Raw genomic sequence first — 23058 nt, forward strand, 5'->3', positions numbered from 1 at the left:
GTAAAATGCCGAATCCGCTTATTGAGATGCTCCACATATGTTAGGAAAGAAAGGAATGATTTTGGACAGTGGTGCTCTCCAAACTTGGGCTTGCTTTGGGCTATAAAAATGTCCACTCACCATTTCAAAATGACTAGTGTTCAAACTTATTGCTAACGACTCACTCTGTTGGTCCTGAAAGACCTCACTAAAGCGCCACTTCAGCCTGTGAGCTGCGCAGCTTGTCTCCATTACGGGATAAAGCTGGGATTCTCTTGACAACTGACTCCGGGCCAGATCACAGGAATAACTGTAGTCAGTGTTTAGTAATGAATGAGTCACACCACCGCGCTGCTGCCGCTGAGGAGGACGGAGGCGTGCGGCCAACTGTAGCTCTCCACACACACCGCGCGCGCTCTCCTCTCCTCTCCTCCTGCTGCCTCTCCGGCCTCCAGCGCAAAGGGAGGGGGGGGGGACTGGAATCTGCGGCTCCGCTCCTCCGCGCGTCGTGTCTTTCCCCGTGGAGGCGTACAACTCACCGGCCAGCCTCTCCCGCCCCACGCCTCCCTCCCCCGCTCAATCTCCCGAGTGTTTACCCATTCGCGACGGCGTTGTGCCTTTTGGTCCATCTGTGCGTGCGCGCGACTGCCTCCTTCCATTGGACTGACTGCAGCAGCGGCGGCGGCGGCCACAACGCACGACCTCGCTTCGAAGCTGGATGAGAAACTTCTACGGCATGCCATCCGTCTCGACTGGGGAGATCGCGTCGCGGACAGACAGACGAGCAGCTGCGTGACTTTGGGTGGAAGAAGTTGCAGCAATGGAGAGGACGCGGAGCGGCGACGCCGGAGTCACGTATTTGGGGAAAGCGGATGAAATAGACGGAGTTTACGATTTGGAACATCTGGAGCATCTGCCGCCGCTGCTGGAGGATGAGGTGGGTGAAAACATTGACTTTTTGGTTCATGAGCTAAGCGAGGAATGTGTTCGTTTTGCTGCGCTGTGTGTAAGTGGGGCAACTGAGTCTTAGAGCGCCCTGGGTTTGCTGTCACCGCCGATGAATTTGTGCTAAGTTCAACTGTGGCAAAACAGGGAGAGAAAAGCTGGATCATCTTTTTCGACAGCGATTAACCCCTTGACTCCCACCTGAACCGAGCACATTTTCTACAGCTTTACCCCAATCCAAAAGCTTCTGGGAAAAAGGCGAGAAAATGGCAACAAAACTGAGACGAAAAGGATGAAAATGTGAAAAAAGTGAGGAAAAATTGACAAAAAAAGTACTAAAAAATTTACCAAAAAAATGGACAAAAAATGACAAAAAAATTAGAAAAAAATGACTTAAAATTGAGGAAAAAATGGACAAAAAAGTTATAGGAATTTGACAAAAACAATCGAAAAATTTGACGAAAAAGTGATAAAAAATTTACAAAAAAATTACAAAAAACGACAAAAATGGACAAAAATTTGACAAAAAAATTAGAAAAAAATGACTTAAAATTGAGGAAAAAATTGACAAAAAAGTGATAAGAATTTGACAAAAAAAATATCGAAAAATTTGACAAAAAAGTGCCAAAAAATCAACAAAAAAATTACAAAAAATGACAAAAATTGACAAAAAATTGACAAAAAAGTCAGAAAAATTTGACAAAAATTTAGAAAAAATGGACAAAAAATGGACAAAAAAGTAAGAAAAATTTGACGAAAAATTTAGAAAAAAACTGACAAAAAAGTGATAAGAATTTGACAAGAAAAATCGAAAAATTTGACAAAAAACGGAGAAAAGTTTGACGAAACGTTTAGACAAAATGGACAAAAAAATGTTAAGAATTTGCAAAAAAAAAAAAAAAAGGAAAATTTGACAAAAAAGTCACGAAAATTTGACAAAAATGAGATGACTGCCCAACAAAAAAAGGGATGGAAAAAAAATCTGATGATGTGAGGGAAAAGATCAATTTAGTTTTGTAGGTCTTAGCTTTCAAATGAGGTGTTGCACTGGCCTACGGGATTTTGGGGTAAAGCCGAACTGGAGAAAATGCTCTCGGTTCAGGCTCTCGGTTCAGGCGGGAGTTAAGAGGTTAAACATAGAAAACAAAGTGCATTTCACCCTCTGCATTCGACCCATCTGTCAGTCAGGAAACCCTGTCAGGAGCAGTGGGGCCAGATCTGGAGCCAGGATCCTTGTCTAGGAGTAACTGGCTGGAGGAGTTTATACTTCAGAGAACCTGTTGGACACCCATCAGATACCCATGCAAACGTTTGCCACCGTGCTGTAATGCATCGGTCCACTCAGTATTCGTAAGTAACTAGGACAGCTGAGAAAAGCCTTGGGCAAATCCATTTCAATTGCAAAGCAGCCTCAACAAAAATATTTTCAGAGTTATGTCAATGTAGGGTTTGCAGTCATTGGCTGCCACTGTAACCAAGACCAGATGGACAAATGCACAGATGTTTGTGCATGGTATCAATGGTTAAGAATGTGTACCATTAACATAGCCTATCAACTAGACCAGGGGTAGGCAAGTTTTCTTAACGGAGGGACAGTTTTTTTCATTGTATAAAGACCAAGGGCCGAAATGAGATAAATGACTTAAAATTGCTTGAATAAAATGTTCTTTATGTTGAATTTGAGTCTGTTTGGACAAATCTAAGATAAAGATACAAATGCTGATGCCAATGAACCAAGCATTTCACTTGAAATTATACAATATAATCTGAATTAAGAGAATAATGACTTGTTCCATTGGTGATAAGATGTTTTATCTAATCTAAGACCAGACCAAATCTACTCGTACTTTAGATTGAATCTCTTAATTCGAGTAGGTTTCTGTCATTTCTTCCTTAAAATTATTTTCATTTTAAAGGAATAGGCCACCGTTTTTACATACTGAGATATGTTCTTACCTTAGCTTTGACGAGTTCTTTAGGACCTGTCTGATCTTCCCCCGTGCCTTCAGTCACGTAAACACAGTGCAGACGGCGTTAGCATTTAGCCTCTCCCTCTCTCCACTATAGCTCCAAAACAGGTCAAGATAGAAGCTACCAAGCTCCTCCACGTTTTCCCTATTTAAAGCAGTACTAAGTAACGTGTTTACCTTAATAAATCCTTTCCGTAGTCCCTGTGGGGGTAATACAAGTGTTTATGGGATGATTGGAGGGTCTTTCATCTCCCCCTGGTGTCTCTGACCAGAAAACCATGTTTGCAACTTGACTGCCACCGGTCCGGAGAAAGCAATACACACTAATGAAATCACGAAGAAGAAGCTAACATGCTAACGGGCAAAGCTAACTGCGGGCTAGCGTCACTTTAAACAGTATTTACAGCAAAGTTTGAGTGAAAAAAAATATTTCCATTGTATAATTGGATGCACAGTAACCCTCTCTCCCTTCGCCTTTCCTGTCGGCGTAGTATTTACTCTCCAAGACAATTAATAAGTTAAAAAATCGTAACTTGCTACTACACCTGCAGTTGCGCTTATGGCCTCTAGGGGGAAGAGTTACTTAGTACTACTTTAAGAATTTGTACCATTAACATAGCCTATCAACTAGACCGGGGTAGGCAAGTTTTCTTAACGGAGGGCCAATTTTTTTCATTGTATAAAGACCAAGGGCCGAAATGAGATAAATGACTTAAAATTGCTTGAATAAAAGGTATGTTGAATTTTAGTCTGTTTGGACCAATCTAAGATAAAGATAAAGATAAAGATAAAGATAAAGATACAAATGCTGATGCCAATGGAACAAGCATAAAACCCACTTTGAAATCAGACAAATTAACTTTTACCTTTAAAAAGATTTGTTTTTCACTTATTATTAATTATACAATATAATCTGAATTAAGAGAATAATGACTTGTTCCATTGGTGATAAGATGTTTTATCTAATCTAAGACCAGACCAAATCTACTCGTACTTTAGATTGAATCTCTTAATTCGAGTAGGTTTCTGTCATTTCTTCCTTAAAATTATTTTTATATTAAAAGAATAGGCCACCGTTTTTACATACTGAGATAAGTTCTTACCTTAGCTTTGACGAGTTCTTTAGGACTAGCATTTAGCCTCTCCCTCTCTCCTCTATAGCTCCAAAACAGGTCAAGATAGAAGCTACCAAGCTCTTCCATGTTTTCCCTATTTAAATATGGTTACGTGAAGTGTTACACTACAAAGTATAATTACACAAAATTAAACAATGTGGATTTTCTAAGCGGATAAAAGGGGGGACTATATTGTAAGGCGTAATAATACCAGGAGTAATTTGGCATCCGCGCAGTAAAGTGAAGATTACTGCGCAGTAAAGTGAAGATAACTGCGCGGATTTCGAACTACATATCTCAGTATGTAAAAACGGTGGCCTATTCCTTTAAGTTGTACATAATATGACCTAATTGGGTGTATTAACAGTATTTCTCCCATTTAACCCTAAAATGTTAAAGTACTTTCTGATTAGTGTCATAATGTTTCTCAAAATCACCTTGAGGGCCAGAGGTTCTGTACTGGAGGGCCGGATTTGGCCCTCGGGCCTGACGTTGCCTACCCCTTAACTAGACCTATACTGTTGTCGGCCGGCAGCCTGGACAAGCCATTGCCAACACAGTCGAATTCAAAGATATTAGAGGCCTAAAACGATGTGGTCAAGATTGAAAGTTTTATGAATGGATTTGTAATGCCCCCTTTGGACTCTTAAACTTTCACAACCAGACATGAAACAGAACTTCTTGGACCTCGTTGAAAGAGTTTCTGACTAACAATTAACCTTCGTCAGAAATGAAAAACAAGGGGAAGTTCTTTGTGATAACCGGCCAGAGGGGAAAAACAGTCAGATTATATAATTGGATTGGGGTTTTATAATTATTACGTTTACTCTTTTGGGTCTACAAACTGAAAGTGACTCACATGCACTCTGTACTTTTTTTTCTTTCTTTCTATTGAACTGTAGTACAGCGAGTGATGTAATTTCATACCAAGCTAGTAATTGAAAACAGTACCAGAATTATGCTAAACAAATGCTTTCAATTAGATCAAATTCCAGCACAGTAACTCTGAGAACTAACTTGGATATCAACAAACATGACAGCACAAGGTTCTCATGTCTGCTCCCCTGCTCTGGATCCAATTTTGAGCTCGTCTCGATCATACCAGCCACACCACAGAGTCATTTCTCTCATCATAACTTTACTGTACAATTGTGGCGAGTCTAACAGAGCACAAAGGGAGCAAGCTGTAGTTTATTTTGTTTACAGGTTATGAATGGACTTGTGGCCCTAATGAGCCAGTGTAATGCTGCCTTATTTGCATATGTGAGGCTAGGCGTATTTAGCATCCAATAATTAAGACTGGACTGGATCTGGAGAAGGTCATTGAAAGTACACCCAAGCATTGGAACATTGGAAACTATTTTCAGCCTTATTCTCTTGAGCCGTATGTCCACTCAGCAAATCCACTTGTCAGAAAATAATACACTGCATGGCCCCCCCAAAAAAAACAAAGGTCACGGACTCTTATATTTTGTAGTACCGCCTTTAGCTTCGATTACAACACACATTCGCTGTGGCGGTGTTTCAAGAAGCTTCTGCAATGTCAAACGATCCAGTGTTGCATTAATCTTTCACCAAGATCTTGTATTGATGATTCCCGCCAGAGAGTGACCTGCTTTTGCGCTGTGTGTGGTTAATACCAACTGTCCTCCATTCATTCTCAATGGTAAATATGGATGCAGTACACTTTTTGACCACCAGCGTCAAATTGGGGGCGCTGTTTCACTCCTTTCACAAAGGTAAGGAAAAATGGTTGTGGTGTCTTGGTGTTTATCAGTCACAGAGCGTTGTAGCAGCAACTTTCACAGTTTTCCCAACTTCTATTGCAAAGGTTGTTGACATCAACAACAGTATATGTTAAAAACTGACTTATAAAAGAATTGATGCTGAACTGACACTTTCAAAATGATCTAATGTGGCATTTTCTTTGAGCAAACAAATGAGGTAAAGTTACTGTAGGTGCTGTCGATACAGGTGTTTTCTCTTTTTTTTTGTACTAAATTGCTACAATGGTTGATTTTGTTCTACTAAAACTAGGCTTTTGCCAGAGTAACCATTTGTTTTAATATAGCATGTTAATTGCATAGATAGAAACAAATGCAAATGTAGGCTATCGAAAACATTAAAAGTAAATAAAATAAAGTAGCTTTATAATTTGCAGTTATGTGTGTTTTTCGTGCTTGACACCGCCGTGTTTGGCCCGCGACTCACAGGCACTTTTTCATTTTGGCCCTCGGAGACAAAAAGTTTGGGCACCCCTGCTCTATGGGGTTACGTTCTGGACTCTGCGGTGTCCATGTGATGATAATGATGCCTCATGCTCCTCCAAAAACAGTACCACCCTCCCCTCCTGTAGCTCGGACTTTGCGGACAAACTTATGTAGGGCAGCGCATTAAAGTTGTGGGGGGTTGGAGACTTTTAGCTTTCCTCTGCACTGTTCTCGAGGGAAGGCATCTATTTCTGGGGCGACTTCTCTTTTTGCCTGTAGTGGCATTTTTTTCTCCCCCCCTGTAATTGAATCGTATTCTACGCTACCACATTGGGGCGATTTGTTTCTGCTGCGGCCTTGCGCTAGCGCCAAGTAATGAGAGATGCAAAACAAGGGCAGGTGCAGTTATGCCGCATTGCATTGCTGTTAGTATTGGTAATTTGTGAAGTGGGAAATCTAAGAAGTTTAAGATGGAGACTGAGTGACTGTTGGAGGCTGAAGCCAATTTACAATTTGATCAGAAGTCCTGGTAGATGGCAGGGGCCTAAACAACTGTGGGTGATTCACAGTTCATGAAAGAAATATTCAATCTTCTGATCGTCTTCTTTACTAATAACTAATAAATGCGCTGTTTACTCATTTCTTTGTGTAAATAATATCAAGGCAAGTTTATTTGTAGACCACAATTCATACACAAGGCAATTCAAAGTGCTTCATAGCATATCATTACAGGAAAACAGATACAAATCAATAAAAACATCTACATAACATTTATTAACCTCTTAACTCCCACCTGAACCGAGAGCATTTTCTCCAGTTCGGCTTTACCCAAATCCCGTAGGCCAGTGTAACACCTCATTTGAAAGCTAAGACCTACAAAACTAAATTGATCTTTTTCCTCACACCATCAGATTTTTTTTCATCACTTTCTTTGTTGGGCAGTCATCTCATTTTAGTCAAATTTTCGTGACTTTTTTGTCACTTTTTCGTCAATTTTTTCTCACTTATTTGTCAATTTTTTGTCAATTTTTGTCATTTTTTTGTACATTTTTTGTCAATTTCTCGCCAATGTTTTCTCACTTTTTTCACATTTTCATCCTTGTTTTCGTCTCAGTTTTGTTGCTATTTTCACACCTTTTTTCCAGAAGCTTTTGGATTGGGGTAAAGCTGGAGAAAATGTGCTTGGTTCAGGTGGGAGTTAAGGAGTTAATTACAGTAAAAGGCAACAGTGCAGATACAATTTTTTGAGTCATATGCACGGGCAAAAAGAACTGTTTTCAGCCTGGATATGAACATGGTCAGCGTTGAGGCCTGTCTCACATCCTCGTGAAGACTGTTCCAGATTTTAGCTGCATGAAACTGAAACGCAGCCTCACCGTGTTTATTATTGACTCTGGGAACCACCAGGAGGCCCCTCCCTGAAGTTCTCAGGGCCCGAGATGGTTCATACGGCTCTAACATGTCAGAGATGGACTTCGGAGCGAAACCATGAAAACTTGTACACACGCAGAGCTGTTTTAATTTCTATTCTCTGAGTGACAGGAAGCCAGTGCGGAGACCGGAGCACTGGACTAATATGGTTGTGGTTCTTGTCAAGACTCGAGCAGCAGCGTTTTGGATGTTCTGCAGCTCTGACAGTGAGCAGCCGTTACAGTCGTCTAACCTGCTGGAGACAAATGCATGGATAAGTCTCTCTAAGTCTGGTTTTGACACTATTCCTCTGATCTTAGCAATGTTTTTCAGATGGTTAAAACATTGTTAGCGCTTCACTCTGTGACGTGAAGGAGTGTCATGGGGATGTTGTTCTGTGACGCTAGAAGTGTGGAGTTTGTTTTTGCTGATAAGTTAGCTGCAGTTTTCAGTTTGGCCGCAGCATCTGTTTACATGCTCGTCCAGGAAAGACCACATTCATTGTTTTTTTCTTCTAAACAAAAATATTGAAGATCGATCAATATGGGGAAAATAATAGTGATTTTTTTTTTTTTTCATAATCGCCCAGCCTTAGATGATAACCATTCTAGGTCAACAATCCACATTTCCACAAGTTAAGCTCTTAACTCCCACCTGAACGGATCCCATTTTCTCCAGTTTGGCTTTACCCTAATCAAAAAGCTTCTTGGGAAAAAAAGCACCAAAACAGCCACAAAAAATGAGAAGAAAACAAGGATGTTAACGCAACCAAAAAGTGACAAAAACTCAACAAAAATGTGACCAAAATCCAACAAAAATGTGACAAAAATTCAACCAAAAAGTGAAAAAAATTAAACAAAAATGTGACAAAAACTCAACCAAAAAGTGACAAAAAAGAAAAGAAAAAAACATAAAAAAGGTAACACAATACAGCAACAACACAAGGAAAAAGATCAGTTTTGTGGGTCTTAGCTTTCAAATGAGGTGTTACACAGACCTATATAATGGCCAAAGAGGACAGAATGCATTTGGTTCAGGCGGGTGGTAAGAGGTTAAATAACAAATTTCCCCGTACAATTCTGACTCTCAGACCACCTTGATATTAAACTACAGAATGCTATGTTGTCACTTGAATGCAAACTGTGAGGCAGCTCAATGATTACACAGAGGACCAAGTGCCAGTCATCATAATACTGTCTACATACTAGAATCAATATCATTATACACAAGTTTTGAGTGTTAGAAAATTCATTAAAAATTCATCAGTATTTCTCAACTGTTGACTTGGGACCCTTGAAACTAACAAATACATTGTTAGCTTTATCATCAGTATTTTACAAACTAAATCTAACTAATATTTTTATTTGGGTCAGGGCTTGCCTGAAGGTTGAGAAGCACTATTCAATGCCATTTCAGATTGTGCATGTGGCAGACAATTCAACATGGATGTCAGAACTATTTGGATACCTTTGAGGCTGTAGCACAGAAATCTCCCCGTTAAAGTTGAGCTGACTTGGACTTGACTTGTCCTTACAAATCCTATTGACAGCTTTAAGTAAGGGATAATGTATAGAACGCTGGTCATTATCGGGAAAATAAGCACCGACAGGGCGAACCGGACCCCGACGCGAAGCGGAGGGGTCTTGTTTCGCCCTGAAGGTGCTTATTTTCACGATAATGACCAGCGTTCTATACATTATCCCGCTTATTATACGGCCATTTGCCAACTGAACACACACAACATTAACTTCGTACACTTTTATGAAGGTCGAAAGGTTTATTTAATGACTTCCGCGACAAATAGTTCCCAAAAGTTTGCGCGTTGCGCTGCAGCGTTTGGCTAGGCTGGAAGAAGCAAGGCTAGCCGCTAGCCCAGCTACTTAGTTGAAGGCGCAGTTGGAGGAATGGTGGTGAATCTTTGGGTAAATTGAAAGTCAGACTCACGCTAACTTCACGAGCGACTCCCCGACTTCTCTCTCAGTGACGGGGACAGAGAGTGTCCGCTACTACGTACGCGCGGAGTGATATGAAAGCACGAACTCCGTTGCCATGGGCAGCGGTCATTATTTTTTTCAGAGGTCCTTTATCAGAAAATAATGACCGGTAGAACGTTGGGAAATCCCATTCAAATCAACGGAGCTTCTACTTACGTTGTGAAGAGCCGTATAATAAAAGGGCAATAAAGTGAACCGTGGACATGGGGAGGTTTGCCAAACAAGCCAGTCCAAAGAGTAAATCAATTTTAGCTCCATCAAAACAATTTGATAATCTCTTTATGAGTGGTAGGTCAGCTAAGGGGGGACCTCAAGGGCCAAACGGTGGGAACATATCCAGGATTTCTCCTTTTTTGAGACACGTATAACTATGCATTATCGATTATTTAAGATTACAGTATATGCAATGATTTCATTTATATGTTAAAGCATTGCGATTTGGTGTTCTAGAATAGTGCTGTCATGATAGTTATTAAATCGACTTGTCGTTCAATAAATAACAGATAAACCATACAGTTTGGGCTCAATATGATGCGTCAGTACATTTATTTGCATTTTCCCCAATTTTTCTAGTGCAATGCTTAACTTTTTAGCCATAAGCTAACTCATTGTATTTACAACAATATAACTAAGCAGCAACCTCCCTTTCTCTTGATACTGCTGCGTTGTTTTGTCCTTTTGTGCAAGCTGTGTTTTTTCTTTTACATTTCTGTGTACCACATTGTTTCACTGGATGCTTTTGTATGGTCCCGAAGACGTAAAGGTAAACAAACAGCTAGCTTATGAGCTAAAGATGTTTGAGACCTACACATTTTCTTCTTCTGAAACACTGAGGAGTCACCAAGAGCCCCCCACACCTGCAGCACAGTGGAGGCATCACAAGAGGCGCAGACAGGAAACAAACAAGGGACAAACGAGGAGGTATGCGGGCGAGACTCACAGCTATGCCACACCTGCTAGTGTTCTGGCTCATGGAGGTTCACTTGAGAATAAAACAGATGAACTGCTAAGCTCTGTCCAGAAGATTGTAAAAGAGTGTTGTGGAGCGGAGGGAGCTGCGAGCTGACCAGTGCAGGGCACCATGCTCTGAAACAGGGACAAACCCAGGAGGCGGTGCAGGGTCTTAAAAGATCAGAAGAGCACTGAATGCAGCCACCCAGGTTTCCTCCGGGTGCTACGGTTTCCCCTACCTCCAAAAACATGCTGGTCCGGACTAACAGCTGAACACAATTTCGTTGTACGATTGTACAATGACAAAAAAAGTACTTACTTATTTCATGTTCATTATGGGATATTTTAAGTTTAAGTATCTTTCAAACAGAAATGGTCAATAATATTGTTTAGATTTTGTTGTCGTGACAGGTCTAGTTCTGCAACTACCGAGCTATCTGCTATGTGCAATTGCTGGAATAAGCTTCATAAACAGCATTTTTTTGGTACATAACGTGTCTGGAGGCACAAAAGTTGTCTTGTTGGAATCCTGGAAAACACTGCCATGGTTGTGACACATCCACTGAAATATATGCCTGATTAATATTCATTACTGGCACAAGAACATTGGAAATAGCACAGGAGCCTCCTTGGTGTACTGTGTAGCTAATACAAATCAAACTAAAAATAAACCATCAACGGAAATGATTACAGGCTAACACTAATGGCAGCTGTGCATAATCCGTAACAATCACTGCTTTGTGCTGGTCCACTCCCACCACGACCTCAGTCTGCACTGCCTTTGTCTCACTCCCAAACTCCACTGAAGATGCTGTCATTATCAGAACAGAACATTACACTGGTCTCTCCATGGAAGCTCTGAGATCACTGCACTGCTGGATAAATGGGGCTATAGTAAATCACAGATGTACTGTGCTCTAGTGGGGCGTATGGATAACGGAACATGCTGTAATGTTGGTGTTAACAATTACTCCAAACTAAAGGCTTTACTAGAAGACAAGGTCTTAGTGTTTTGAAGTGTGCAGTTGTCTGCTCCTCTCAGTATGGCTGTACTGGACGTAACTTTGTCTTGTTGTTGTGAAGACTTTCTCACTAATGCAACCATGATGCAGGACCTGTGATTGATGCTGACAATACTATCAGAGAAAATCAAGCCACTATTTCAATTTAGGTCACCAAAAACTTAAAAGCATTTTGTTTTGTTCTTTAAGTTAAGTTTTACTTAATTAATCCTTGTGGGGATAGTCATTCTCTGTATTTGACCCATCCTCAATGTCCACTGGGGCAACCTGTAGGAGCAGTGAGAAAGACTGGTCAGAAAGACCTGGCTTGAGAATTATTGTACATGTTTTTAGTGGAAGGGGAAACCAGAGTATCCGGAGTTAACCTACACATAAACAATACTTGGTTTACGATACCAGTACCTGAATAACACTTTTGTTTGACACCCATACATATTGTCATCTAGAACCAGAAAACAGAAGAATAATATTAATGTTCTCCATAAAAGACAATAAAAAAGATATACATATAATTTATTTGAGCTGAAACCACCAAGTAACTTCCTTTAAAGGAGCTATCCTTGATTTTTTTAATTTTCTGTATTGGTATAAAATTTGTTTTGTCCTTTAGTATATGGTGAAAGCAGACATCTATCCAAAAAACACTGGTTTTAAAGGCTTTTAAACAGTCATAAAATGTCAGGCTAGTAGGCATTTTTTACAGCGAAGTGACAGTTTTCCTCCCTGAAAGTTGTGAAACCTGGTTTAAACTCAGTCCCTGTGACAAATGTTAATGTTGTAAATGCATTAGGAAAGTTTGAGATGAGTTTGGACCAGAAAATAGCAATTTGAAATTTGAGTGACCCTGTTTCTTTTTACAATCAGGTATAACTCCTTCAATGCTGTCCCTGAACCCCACAGTCATTAAAAACTTGATCTCTAAAGATATAATATTATTCCCAGTAACTGCTTTCGTTTATTTTTTATATACCATACTGGTAACGTTTAACAGTACCAGCCCTAGACATGAGATGCTGTGGCAAAATCCTCTCATCTGTAGATTGAGGCTTGTAAAACTACCACAGAGCTACTTCAAGCAATTGCTTCAAATAACGTATTTTTTTATTTATTTATTTATTTTCTCGGGTAGGCATACGGAGAATTATGCTGTTTTTGCATCAAGTCAAATAGGTTCTGATTTCTGAGCCGCAGCTGTTGTGTCTTGGCACTCTCTGCACAAACCAGTGGCAATCACATCGGGCCATGGCACTAGACGCGAGCAGCCTGGTTTCTTTGATGCTTGTAATACATATATACATGATCTCCTTCATCGCACTCCAGAGGTCTGCGCTGGGGATTCGGCTCTGGAAATTTGGCCGCGTCGCATGTATCTTTCCAACTGCTGCATGTTTTGAAAAGAATATAAGAACGTTCCTGTGGCTCGACGCGATAATTTCTGTCATGTGTCAGTGTTGTGAAAGACTGTTTCACTCACAATGTATTTTCACGGCTAATTGTGCATGACAGGCTCCAAACACCGAAAATAAAGGTGTTTACATTGCTCGCAGGCAAACTTTTCTTGCCAGTGCTTCTCAACTGCAATAGATAACGTAGACGCCGCAATAACGGTGTTGTATTGATTCTTGCTCGTCAGTAGTTTGATAAATCAGAGGCGTGGCGGTGACATTCAGGCCTCGTTTTGTTTTTGTCTTTCTTGTGTTTGTCAGGCTTTATGCTTTGTTCGATAGGTCAGTCTTTCGCCTACTGTTTTCCATAATCAATTCACTCTTGATACACTGTCCCATTGTGGTAATTCTGCTGTGGCCTTCTGTTCTTCCTGAATTCAACCTCATGAAAGGATATTTTAACCGCCAGTTTCGGATCAGAGTTACGGTTGGCAATTATTTATTCCAAAGCATATTGACAGGAGAACATTTAGCCGATATGCCAGTGTGATACTTCATTTAAAAGCCAAGACCTTCAGGTTTCTAAAAATGTGTGTAAGATGTGTGTGAGTGAAACACAACTTACATCACATGTGCTGTTCCTAACCCTACTCTAACCTCTGACTAAGCCTTTTTAAAAGTCCAATGTCATGCAAAGTTGAGTTTTTGGAGCTTTTAGCCATGTTGTTATGCTATTTCCTTATCAAAAAACACCCCGAGAGTGGGTTTTTGGCTTCATTCATACAGTTCTAAGAAATCCTCCAGAATCCTGCTTTATGAGCAGGTGCTCCGCCCTCTCCTGGAAAACGTTGTTGTGACACTGACGTTTTTTGAGTCATAGTGTCAATAATGCCTTACGGCCAGATTTTAATTTATGAAACAGTTTTTTTTTTTCATTATTTCTGTCGTAAGAAAGAAAGAAAGAAAGAAAAAAGAAGGAGCTCTTTCTAACCTTCTCTGGACACGCCTTTTTTCTTACCTAACGATAATGTCATGGAGAAATGCTCATTTGGTAACGAGAGGTGCAGGACTTTATTCAACCTTCCTAAAGAAGAGGCCACTCGCCAGAAGTTGGGATTTCTTTCCGAGGTTCGGCGACTATCAGCCAAAATAGTGTTTTTATGTGACTGTCTCTTGATGGGTGTTTGGTGAACCTTTGCCAGAATTAAAGTGGATAAACTTTTATAACCAACACGAGTCCCATAATGTAAACACCCGATGGAGCGGCCAGGACAGAGCTGTGAGTCAATCTAAACTCGTGTTAGCGTGTGTGTGTGTGTTAGCGAGTGTGTTAGCTTGTGTGTTAGTGTGTGTGTGTTAGCGTGTGTGTGTTACAAAAACAAAATAAAATAAAAGATCCGCACAACTTAGTCGCTCCAAAGCTTATTTAATGCTCACCAGGTAGTGACGTTTCGGGCCTTAGCCCTTCTTTTATTTTGTTTTTGTGACGCTTTCCATTTTTTTGATCCTGCACACTTGTTTAGAACTGTGGATGTGCGTGCCCTCACCCACTAGCGTGTGTGTGTTAGCCATTTATGAAGCTGTGTTGCAGATGTCAACTCCTTATAATTGCTTTGTGAAGTAACTTCACTTATTTCTGTGATATGTATATTTCTTTTAATGCTAATTTTGCATGGGCGGATTAGCTCGGAGAGAGGGGGCGGAGTTAACTGAATCAAAACGTCGTGTCTTCCGGGTTTGCAAAATACCCCCAGAAAATACTTATATTTCTCACAAAAAATAGTACTCCATAGTGGTAGAGGTACAATATTTTATATAAATGCCTATAATTTACTTCGGGATGGCTAAAATAGCATGATACAGATCCCATCGTGGCCAAGCGCAAGAGCTCCACCGCCGTGGTCATCGTCTACGGATTTCCCATCAACCAGTGCTCCTCCTGTGACCAAAACAGTGAAGATGGCGGCCGCGATACAACAATCTTTCACCAAAGAAAAAAAAAAAGAGTGGTGCGCACTGAATGGGTGCTGCTGCCGGATGCTCTCTCATCGAATGCAATTTCTCCATCTGTGAGATCAATAAAGTACCATCTTATCTTATCATATCTTATCTTAAACTCTCTGATCAGGGGGGCAGCAAGTAACAGGTTGAAGTAGACAGTGCGCAAAATAGGCTTTTTCCCTTTTTCAAAAACATACCAAAGGGGTCATTTATGAAGACAGGTGCTTCATAGAGGGTGGAAAATACCACAGGCATGTTGCTCCGATTTTACCATTTGAAATTGCCTGTGTTACGGTTTTAGGGCCCCAAATCTGATATGTAAATGAGAAAATGCTTCAGTAAACAACGACTCTGCTGCTTACCCACTTTTGCATGTCTTGTTTATATTGCACTTGAGCAAACCCTTGGTAAATGACCTGCCTGCATTCGTTCAGTTTGGAATGATTTTGTTCACTTCTACTGCTTAATTGCTGTAATCTATTTAGCCTGGAATTTGCTGTGTCGTATGGAACAGAAAACTGTCCTCCGAGACTTTCAAACCCTTAATCTATCACCGGACACGTGCTGAGCAGTTCATTAGGGCGCCGCCAATGTGCCACTCATTACCAAGCCCAGTCTCTCACTCGGGAACTGTCTGTTTTTACACATGTGCATGCAGAGGCACCTAAAGAAAGCTGCCTCAATTATCCAATACATGTCAGAAATCCTTGGTGAGTAGCTTTTATGAAACAAAATACATGTTTTCGCATAATGTCAACCAGTCTTATTCATTACAATTGTATTATTCTTTATTCCCAAATGGCATCCCTAAGAAATACTATGAACAGCTGCTTACTGACCATCGAGTATGTCTGGATATACGTGTTCCTCTTGAAGAGTAAGTGAGTGCAGGAGTTCATAAGAGGTGCATTACTGTCATCTTATCCATCCTCCACTTTGCAGACGAGCACCAATTAGTCCTAATGTTATGACAGGTGAGGCAGAGTGAATAACCGTGATCTTCTTGTTTCTATGGCACCAGCCTGTGAATAGGTTTGGACAGATGCTGAATGTCTTTGGCACTAAGCCGTTTGATGTTAAAAATGCAGTTATCTTGAAAAACATAGCGCTGTTATGCTCATCAGTCTATTTCCTTCTCAACAAGACACCTAGTGATGTCATGAGGTGGTTTTGATGTAGAGGAACCTACACTGGACTCTTATCAATCATTCTCTATTCAAACTGCTGCTGGATAAAGTTAGTGATATTTAGGCCTGTATACATGAATCCAATTGTAGACATTTATTTTTTAGACTGTTCTTAAACATTTCAAATCGAAATCTCAACTTTGATCCGTCTCATTTATTGTCATGTGGCTTTTCAATTGTCAAGTCCAGCAGTCAAGTTCAATTGTCAATTCTGCAGTAACAGAACCTGGTTTGGGAGCTTGTACAGCGGAAAAGATTTTATTGTGTTAAATATGTGTAAGCATTTGTGTTTTGTTTTGGGTGCGTTCTCCATAGTGTTGAATAGGGCTGCTCGATTATCGAAAAAATAATAATCACAATTATTTTATTCAGTATTGAAATCATTATTCAAACGATTATTTCTTTTTTTATATATATCTTTATTAAACTATGCTGATGTTTTCTGTTCTCATAAAAGTACAAATGATTTCAAGTATGCCTTGATTAAAGACAGGTCTCAGCTTCACACCTGCCCCCACGCTGGCCAGCCCTCACACAGCGCTGTTTGTTTTTATGTCAGGCAAAGCTTGAGCCATGGCACCTGAAATGCGAAGGGAAAATAATCCCAGCGGCCTGAAAAGCAAGTCTGCTTTGCAAAAAAAAACAAGCTCATTTTGTAATCGTTTAGTGTAGTAATCGAAATCGTAGTCGAATTTCGATTAAGCCCTAGTGTTGAATCATGAAAGCTGTATATCAATGGAAAATTAACTTCATTCAACGTGAGCTTCATAATTTTAGTCCTGATCCCGGTGTCACGTGGAAAGACGGCGTGAAAACTATATGAGAACCATCGAGACAGAGATTGTGAATCTATCCCTGTATGTATCTTACTTTATGTTTTATGCAAACCGTGGAGCTGTCCTACCTTCCTGCCTGCCTCCCACTCTTACTTAGAAATTCACTGCCAGCAGAATGTCTTAGCAAGTGTGGATAAACTGCTTCTGCTGTGTGAGAAATGAGCTCTGCAGAGTCAACTGAATTGTATTTGTGACCGGTGTATTAGATTGCAGCCAGGTGTGTCCAGCAGCACATCTGTTCTATCAAGGGACTAATAAATGAGCCGACTCCCTGTTGGAAAGCGATTTTGATCATTGTCAATTGGCATGGCAAAGAATCAAAACGTAATCTTCCGCATTTAATTATTCTAAATATGTTTTAAATATGTGATTTTTTTTGTTTTTTTATTGGTTTGTCAGAATATGTTGCTTATGTGCATTTTACAGTTTGATTTGGTAGTAGGTCTGGGCGATAGGTCTGTAAGGAATGAGTCAAGATCTGATTGTCCAGTACAGCTTTCCTGGCCACAACCCCCAAAATACAGTAACAACCAACAACTTGGGACAGCCTTCTGTAGTGTACATATGCATTTCATAATTTAAAGGGACTATACAGAGTATAAAAATGCTAAAATTATATTTTCCTCGCCCTACATGTCCCAGCCATGTTCTAATGCGTAGAATGAGCTCTGACCTGTTCACCACAACTGCCTCTAAAATCCTGCGATGTCACTAAAAAAGGTGTTAATTCTGGTCCGAAGTGACGTCATGCACAAGCTTAATATAGAACCTGCAGTTGCACATATGACCTGAGGTGGCAGTAGTGAGTATAAAATGGCACACTTGCATTTAGCCCTTTAAGGTGCAAAACATTTAAAATCTGGTTTAATGATATTTGGCTTAATTTCACTAAAATATCAAAAATGCATAAAATTAAATCTCAAAGACCCCCAACTTCAGTGTCCCCCGACCCCCACTTTGGGACCCACTGGTCTAGTACACTACACCAGGGTGCTCAAAGTTCGGCCCGTGGGCCAAATGCGGCCCTCAGGCCAACAAGACTTCTTGTTGAATTGGTACATCTCCAGAGATTGTTCTTTTCACTGCAAGTTTCATTATTCCACACAATTAAAACCTTCTAAACTGACATTTTATGGAATGGAAGCTTATATTCACAAGAAGTTACCCAAAGGGCTTCACATAGTGTCAGATATGTGTAGGGCTGAAACGACTAATCGATTAATCGTCAACAAATCGATTATTGAAATAGTCAACTATTATAGTAATCAATTAATCGTTTTCTGGTTCGCACAGACTCAAATAGAGCAAAAATGACATGAAAATGTAGTATTTTTGATGAAAACCTACTTTGTTTTTCATAGTAAGGGTCTATAGTGTTTGTATATTGTAAATTTCCTAAATATCCGTCTGTGTCTCGTCCAATCAGAAGCAGAATTGGCGCCAAGAGCCTCCAACAAACATTTACTTTAAGTTTCCTCCATCAACATGTCCTCAAGCGGTGCCACTTTAGCTTTATGTGATCATTTTTTTCTTTAAAAATCCAATTTTCCTACACCATTCACAGCCAAGTGATTAATCGATTAATCGTAAAAATATTCGATAGATTAATCAATGACAAAATAATCGTTAGTTGCAGCCCTAGATATGTGTCCTTTTTTGGGAGACAGATCTGGCATTTGGTTCCAAGCCTAAATAAAGGTGTGGGGCATGGTTTGAATCTCTCTTAAATCCACCCAGGTGAAAGTTTCACTGCACTGAGCACCGATATTCTGCCCTCCACTCTGCATACACTTCGATATATGTGGCCCGCGATGATAAAAAGTTGTGAACTGGCTTTAAGAAAATCGTGATATTATTACACATTTTGGGGGGCATATCACCCACCCCTGTTTTTGTTTTGAGTGCGTTATCTAATTCGCAGATTAAGCGCTAAAAAGATTTCTCTAAAGCTATTTGACGCTTTATTATCGCTAATTAAATTCAACCTCAATTAACCTCCGTCTTTGTTCTTGTTTGTTTAGTTGTACAATGACTTGGCTGCATCTATAACATCTATTTCAAGCTTGACAATGAGCAGTGTATTAAATCCCTTTGCCTTTAGTCTCACAAAATGCCAATGTCAAACAATTAACGGAGCTAACGAGCTACGAGCCACATTTAGCTTCAGGTGAGTGATTATAATAACGCTCTTATTATTCCTATTAGCTTTTCACCTTTTTATAAATCACCGTATTGAACCAGTGGACAGAGCGGTCAGAACGTCTGGCTTCCATGCACTATCCAATTAAAGCATTTAAACATATTAATTGCCCATAGCCACTGAAAATGATTGCCGATTGTTATTTACTGCAAGTACATAGTAGATAGAAGAAGTTGAACAAATGAACTGCTAATCCCACGTTTCTATTTCAACCAGGAGAAACTTAAAGGGACTATACGGAGTTTAAAAATGTTAAAACTAAGTATTTTCATCCCCCTACTTGTTCCAGCTATGCCCTAATATGAAGAATGAGCTCAGACCTGTTCACCACAACTGCCTCTAAAATCCCGCACTGTCACTCAAAAAGGTGTTAATTCGGGTCCGAAGTGCCGTCATGCACGAGCTTAATATAGAAGCTGCAGTAACACATAAGACCTGAGGTGGCAGTAATGAGCATAAAATGACTAACTTGCATCTAGCCCCTTTAAAGCCGCTCTCAGCTACTCCGTTTTCTCGGCCCGGAATGGTTGCGTTCCCACATTGCGTTGCTAGATGCGCCACCTTTGAAACAGCGAGCTAGCTTTCCCTGCAGAAGCAGAGATAAGCTCGACCTCCCGGACTCACCCCTCGCACACACCTGCTTTACAAAAGATAGTGAATTGGCATCTGACCGACCTGTTCCAATATCTACAGGGAGCTGGCAGTCATTTTCCTGCTCATGGTTACTTGCGTTGGGAAGATGTGGTGTTCAAGGGTTGAGGGGAAATAAAACATCTGCACTGTAAACTTAGTTCTAAATGGAAGTGTTATGTCCATATTACACAGACTTACATGAAAGTTGCAATTTGTCAGAGGAATAAGGATCAGAATGTTTACTTTGCTAGATATGTTATTTATTCTGCCTGGAAATGTGTGTTGACAACAAGATTAATAGGATTTCCGATTGTCATTGAATCCTTTATCAGTGCAGCATATACAGGGAGAGTGAGGGGGGATCTCCAGGTGAGGGGGAGGGGGACAGAGCAGGGTTCACTACTGACTAGGGCTGCTCGATTATTGAAAAAATAATAATCACGATTATTTTTGTCATAATTGAAATCACGATTATTCAAAGGATTATTTGTTACCTTTAAAAAAAAGTGTTTATTTAATTTACATATTCATTAAAAAAAATAAAAAAAACTATGCTGAATATTTTCTGTTTTCTGAACAGTCATAAAAGTACAAATGATTTCAAGTTTGCCTCGATTAAGGAGAGGTCTCTGTTTCACACCTGCCCCCTGCTGGCCAGCCCTCACACCTGCACAAGTAAACTGAGCAGCGCGGCCTGATGACATCATCACGCAGCGCTGTTTGTTTTTATGTCAGGCAAAAGCATGAGCCATGGCACGTGAAATGTGAAGGGAAAATAGTCCCAGCGCCATTAAATAATGGAAGTCTGCTTTGCAAAAAATTTAATCAAAATCGTAACTGAATTTCAATTAATTGCACAGCCCTACTACTGACACCTACTGACAATAAAAATTCCAAAAGAGCAGCTTTAAAGTTGATAAGCTGGTGTTAGTGTAACATATTCTTTCCTCTAGTATTTGTCTTTGTAACCTCTGAATAATTTCATAAACTCCACCAAAAGGCAGTATTTGCCCAAGGGTTCTCATCGCGGCTCACAAAACCTTCATCGCTGCTCCGTTGTTTCTTCAGAAAATATGTATTCCAGTGTTTATTTGTGATGGAAATAGTAGACGAGTAAAACCAGGCGAAGCCACGTCTTGCGGCCAAACAGAGCTGGGTTGAAGTTTGCTACTACATGGAACACGACAATAGTGCTGTGGAAAGGAGTGGTGCAAATTGTTAATTGGCAGTAGGATTGTTTGTTTCTTCTCCCTACTCCTATTACTGTATTCTCTCTGTAGCTTGTCTGTCAAATAGTATAAATAAATACATGTGAACGCTAATGTGCCTGTAGCAGTAGACCCTGATTTTCCACCCAATTATCGTAACAACACTTCTTTCGTCATGTGTGCAGGAGAACGTGTCTTTGGCGGATATCCTGTCTCTGCGGGACTCCTGTCTGACTGAAGATGAGGTGTGGGCGGTGTGTGGGGAGTGTGCCCTGGCCCTACAGAGCATCAGCCTGTCCGCACTCTTCCACTCGCTCTGCATCACCCCCGACACGCTGGCCTTCAACGCCCATGGCAACGTGTGCTTCATGGAGCAGCTCAGCGGTGAGTCAACACTGTGCGCTATAAACAACTCATGTGTTCATCTTTGTACCTATTAGGGGTGGGAACCTCACAATTAAATACGATACGTGATACATGGCTCACGATGATGATAACCTTACGATATATTGCACATACAAAAATATTCAAGATACATTTTTTTTTAACTTTTATAAACTAAATGTTCCATCTTTTCCCCTTGTCTTAAAGGAACAGGTCACCATTTTTACATACTTAGATATGTTCCTACCTGAGCTTAGACGAGTTGATACGTACCTGTCTGGACTTTGTGTGTGCCCGTGGAAGAGTGTGTTGGCTTCTAACTTCACCCCCGTTTGGAGCTATAGGAATACATTGGGAGACAACATCTTTGGTTGTTTTGTGTGACTGAGGGCACGCACAAAGACCAGACAGGTACGCATAAACTCGTCTAAGCTCAGGCAAGAACATATCTCGGTATGTAAAAATGGTGGCCTGTTCCTTTAAAGAGGGGGTATTGTGCTTTTTTCATTCACATAGCACCAGTCTATAGCACGCTACAATGATGACGAAACCTTCGGTTGGTCTGTAAATGCAGTAAATTAGAATAACTGCCTTGTATAAAATTGCTCTCTCAAAATGGCTGTAGCGAATGTCTTGAAATAGGCCTCTGTCTCTTTAAGAACCTCTGACCCTTTCCGACACGCCCCCTCCACACGCTGTCTGTGGCATCAGTGGGGAGGGGGTTCTGCTGAGGAGCAGTGGTTGGTTACTCGGCTGGTGATGAAAGCTCGGAGGCGTCTCCAGGAGGTGGGGGGCGTTCCTAGGAGGACTCAGGCAAACCTATCCCTAAAATGGCCGCCATCAGAGTTTTTACAGATTACTCAAAAATACGTGAATGTTCCAAGGCAACACTTCAGGCATGTTTTTAATGAGGGAATGACATGATGTAAAGCTTGAAAAAGTCGATTTGGCATAATACCCCCCCTTTAAATAAATGGTCACATCTATATTGCGCCTTTCTACCTGCCTTGGGTACTCAAGGCGCTTTACATCAAGGAACCACACTCTCATTCATACACCAGCGTACGCAAACACTGGAGGCAAGGTGGGTGAAGTGTCTAGAAGTGGCTTTATTTAAACTCGTCACAAGAACAGAAATAACTGTATTTTTAGGTAGATACAATATTGTGCTTATATCACAATATCGATATATTGTCACACCCCTAGTACCTATTACCTGTTTCCATGTTATCTGACATCTTCTGTGTCTTTCAGTTGCTCAAAGCATGGCATTCACATACAAAATAATGCAATACGTCTCACTGATGCAGAAAGATAAGTGCATATGTACAATCAACAAAACACAAAAGATCATCTGTAATCAATTCAAATCAGCCTTTCAAAAATCTACGAACTAACTTTTAACTATTAGCTGCTGTTTCATCCACTTACAATTTGTGTAAGGTACCTTGAATGTCCCCAACTACAAATGAATTAGTTCAGAATAAAACCACCACACTTACATTCCACTGAACGGCCACAAACAATGATATTGGTATAATGAATCCAGACCAGAAATCAAATGCTATTCCTCAAAAATATGATTGTGCAACACTGCTATAACTTAAATCGTAGAAATTCTAGGAAAT

At 40.4% G+C, this 23058-nt stretch overlaps 1 protein-coding gene across 1 annotated transcript in view; it reads left to right on the forward strand.

The window, feature by feature from the left end:
• The first annotated feature begins 783 nt into the window (after positions 1-783).
• kndc1 (kinase non-catalytic C-lobe domain containing 1) overlaps positions 784-23058 on the forward strand; it is an 86015-nt gene continuing 63740 nt past the window's right edge. The window contains exons 1-2 of the mRNA XM_079560562.1: positions 784-916; positions 21232-21430. Coding sequence (XP_079416688.1) covers positions 800-916; positions 21232-21430 — 316 coding nt within the window. The 5' untranslated portion in view covers positions 784-799. The remainder of the gene's footprint in view (positions 917-21231; positions 21431-23058) is intronic.

This window comes from Gobius niger (assembly GCF_951799975.1).
Source record: "Gobius niger genome assembly, chromosome: 7".
Lineage (NCBI taxonomy): Eukaryota > Metazoa > Chordata > Actinopteri > Gobiiformes > Gobiidae > Gobius > Gobius niger.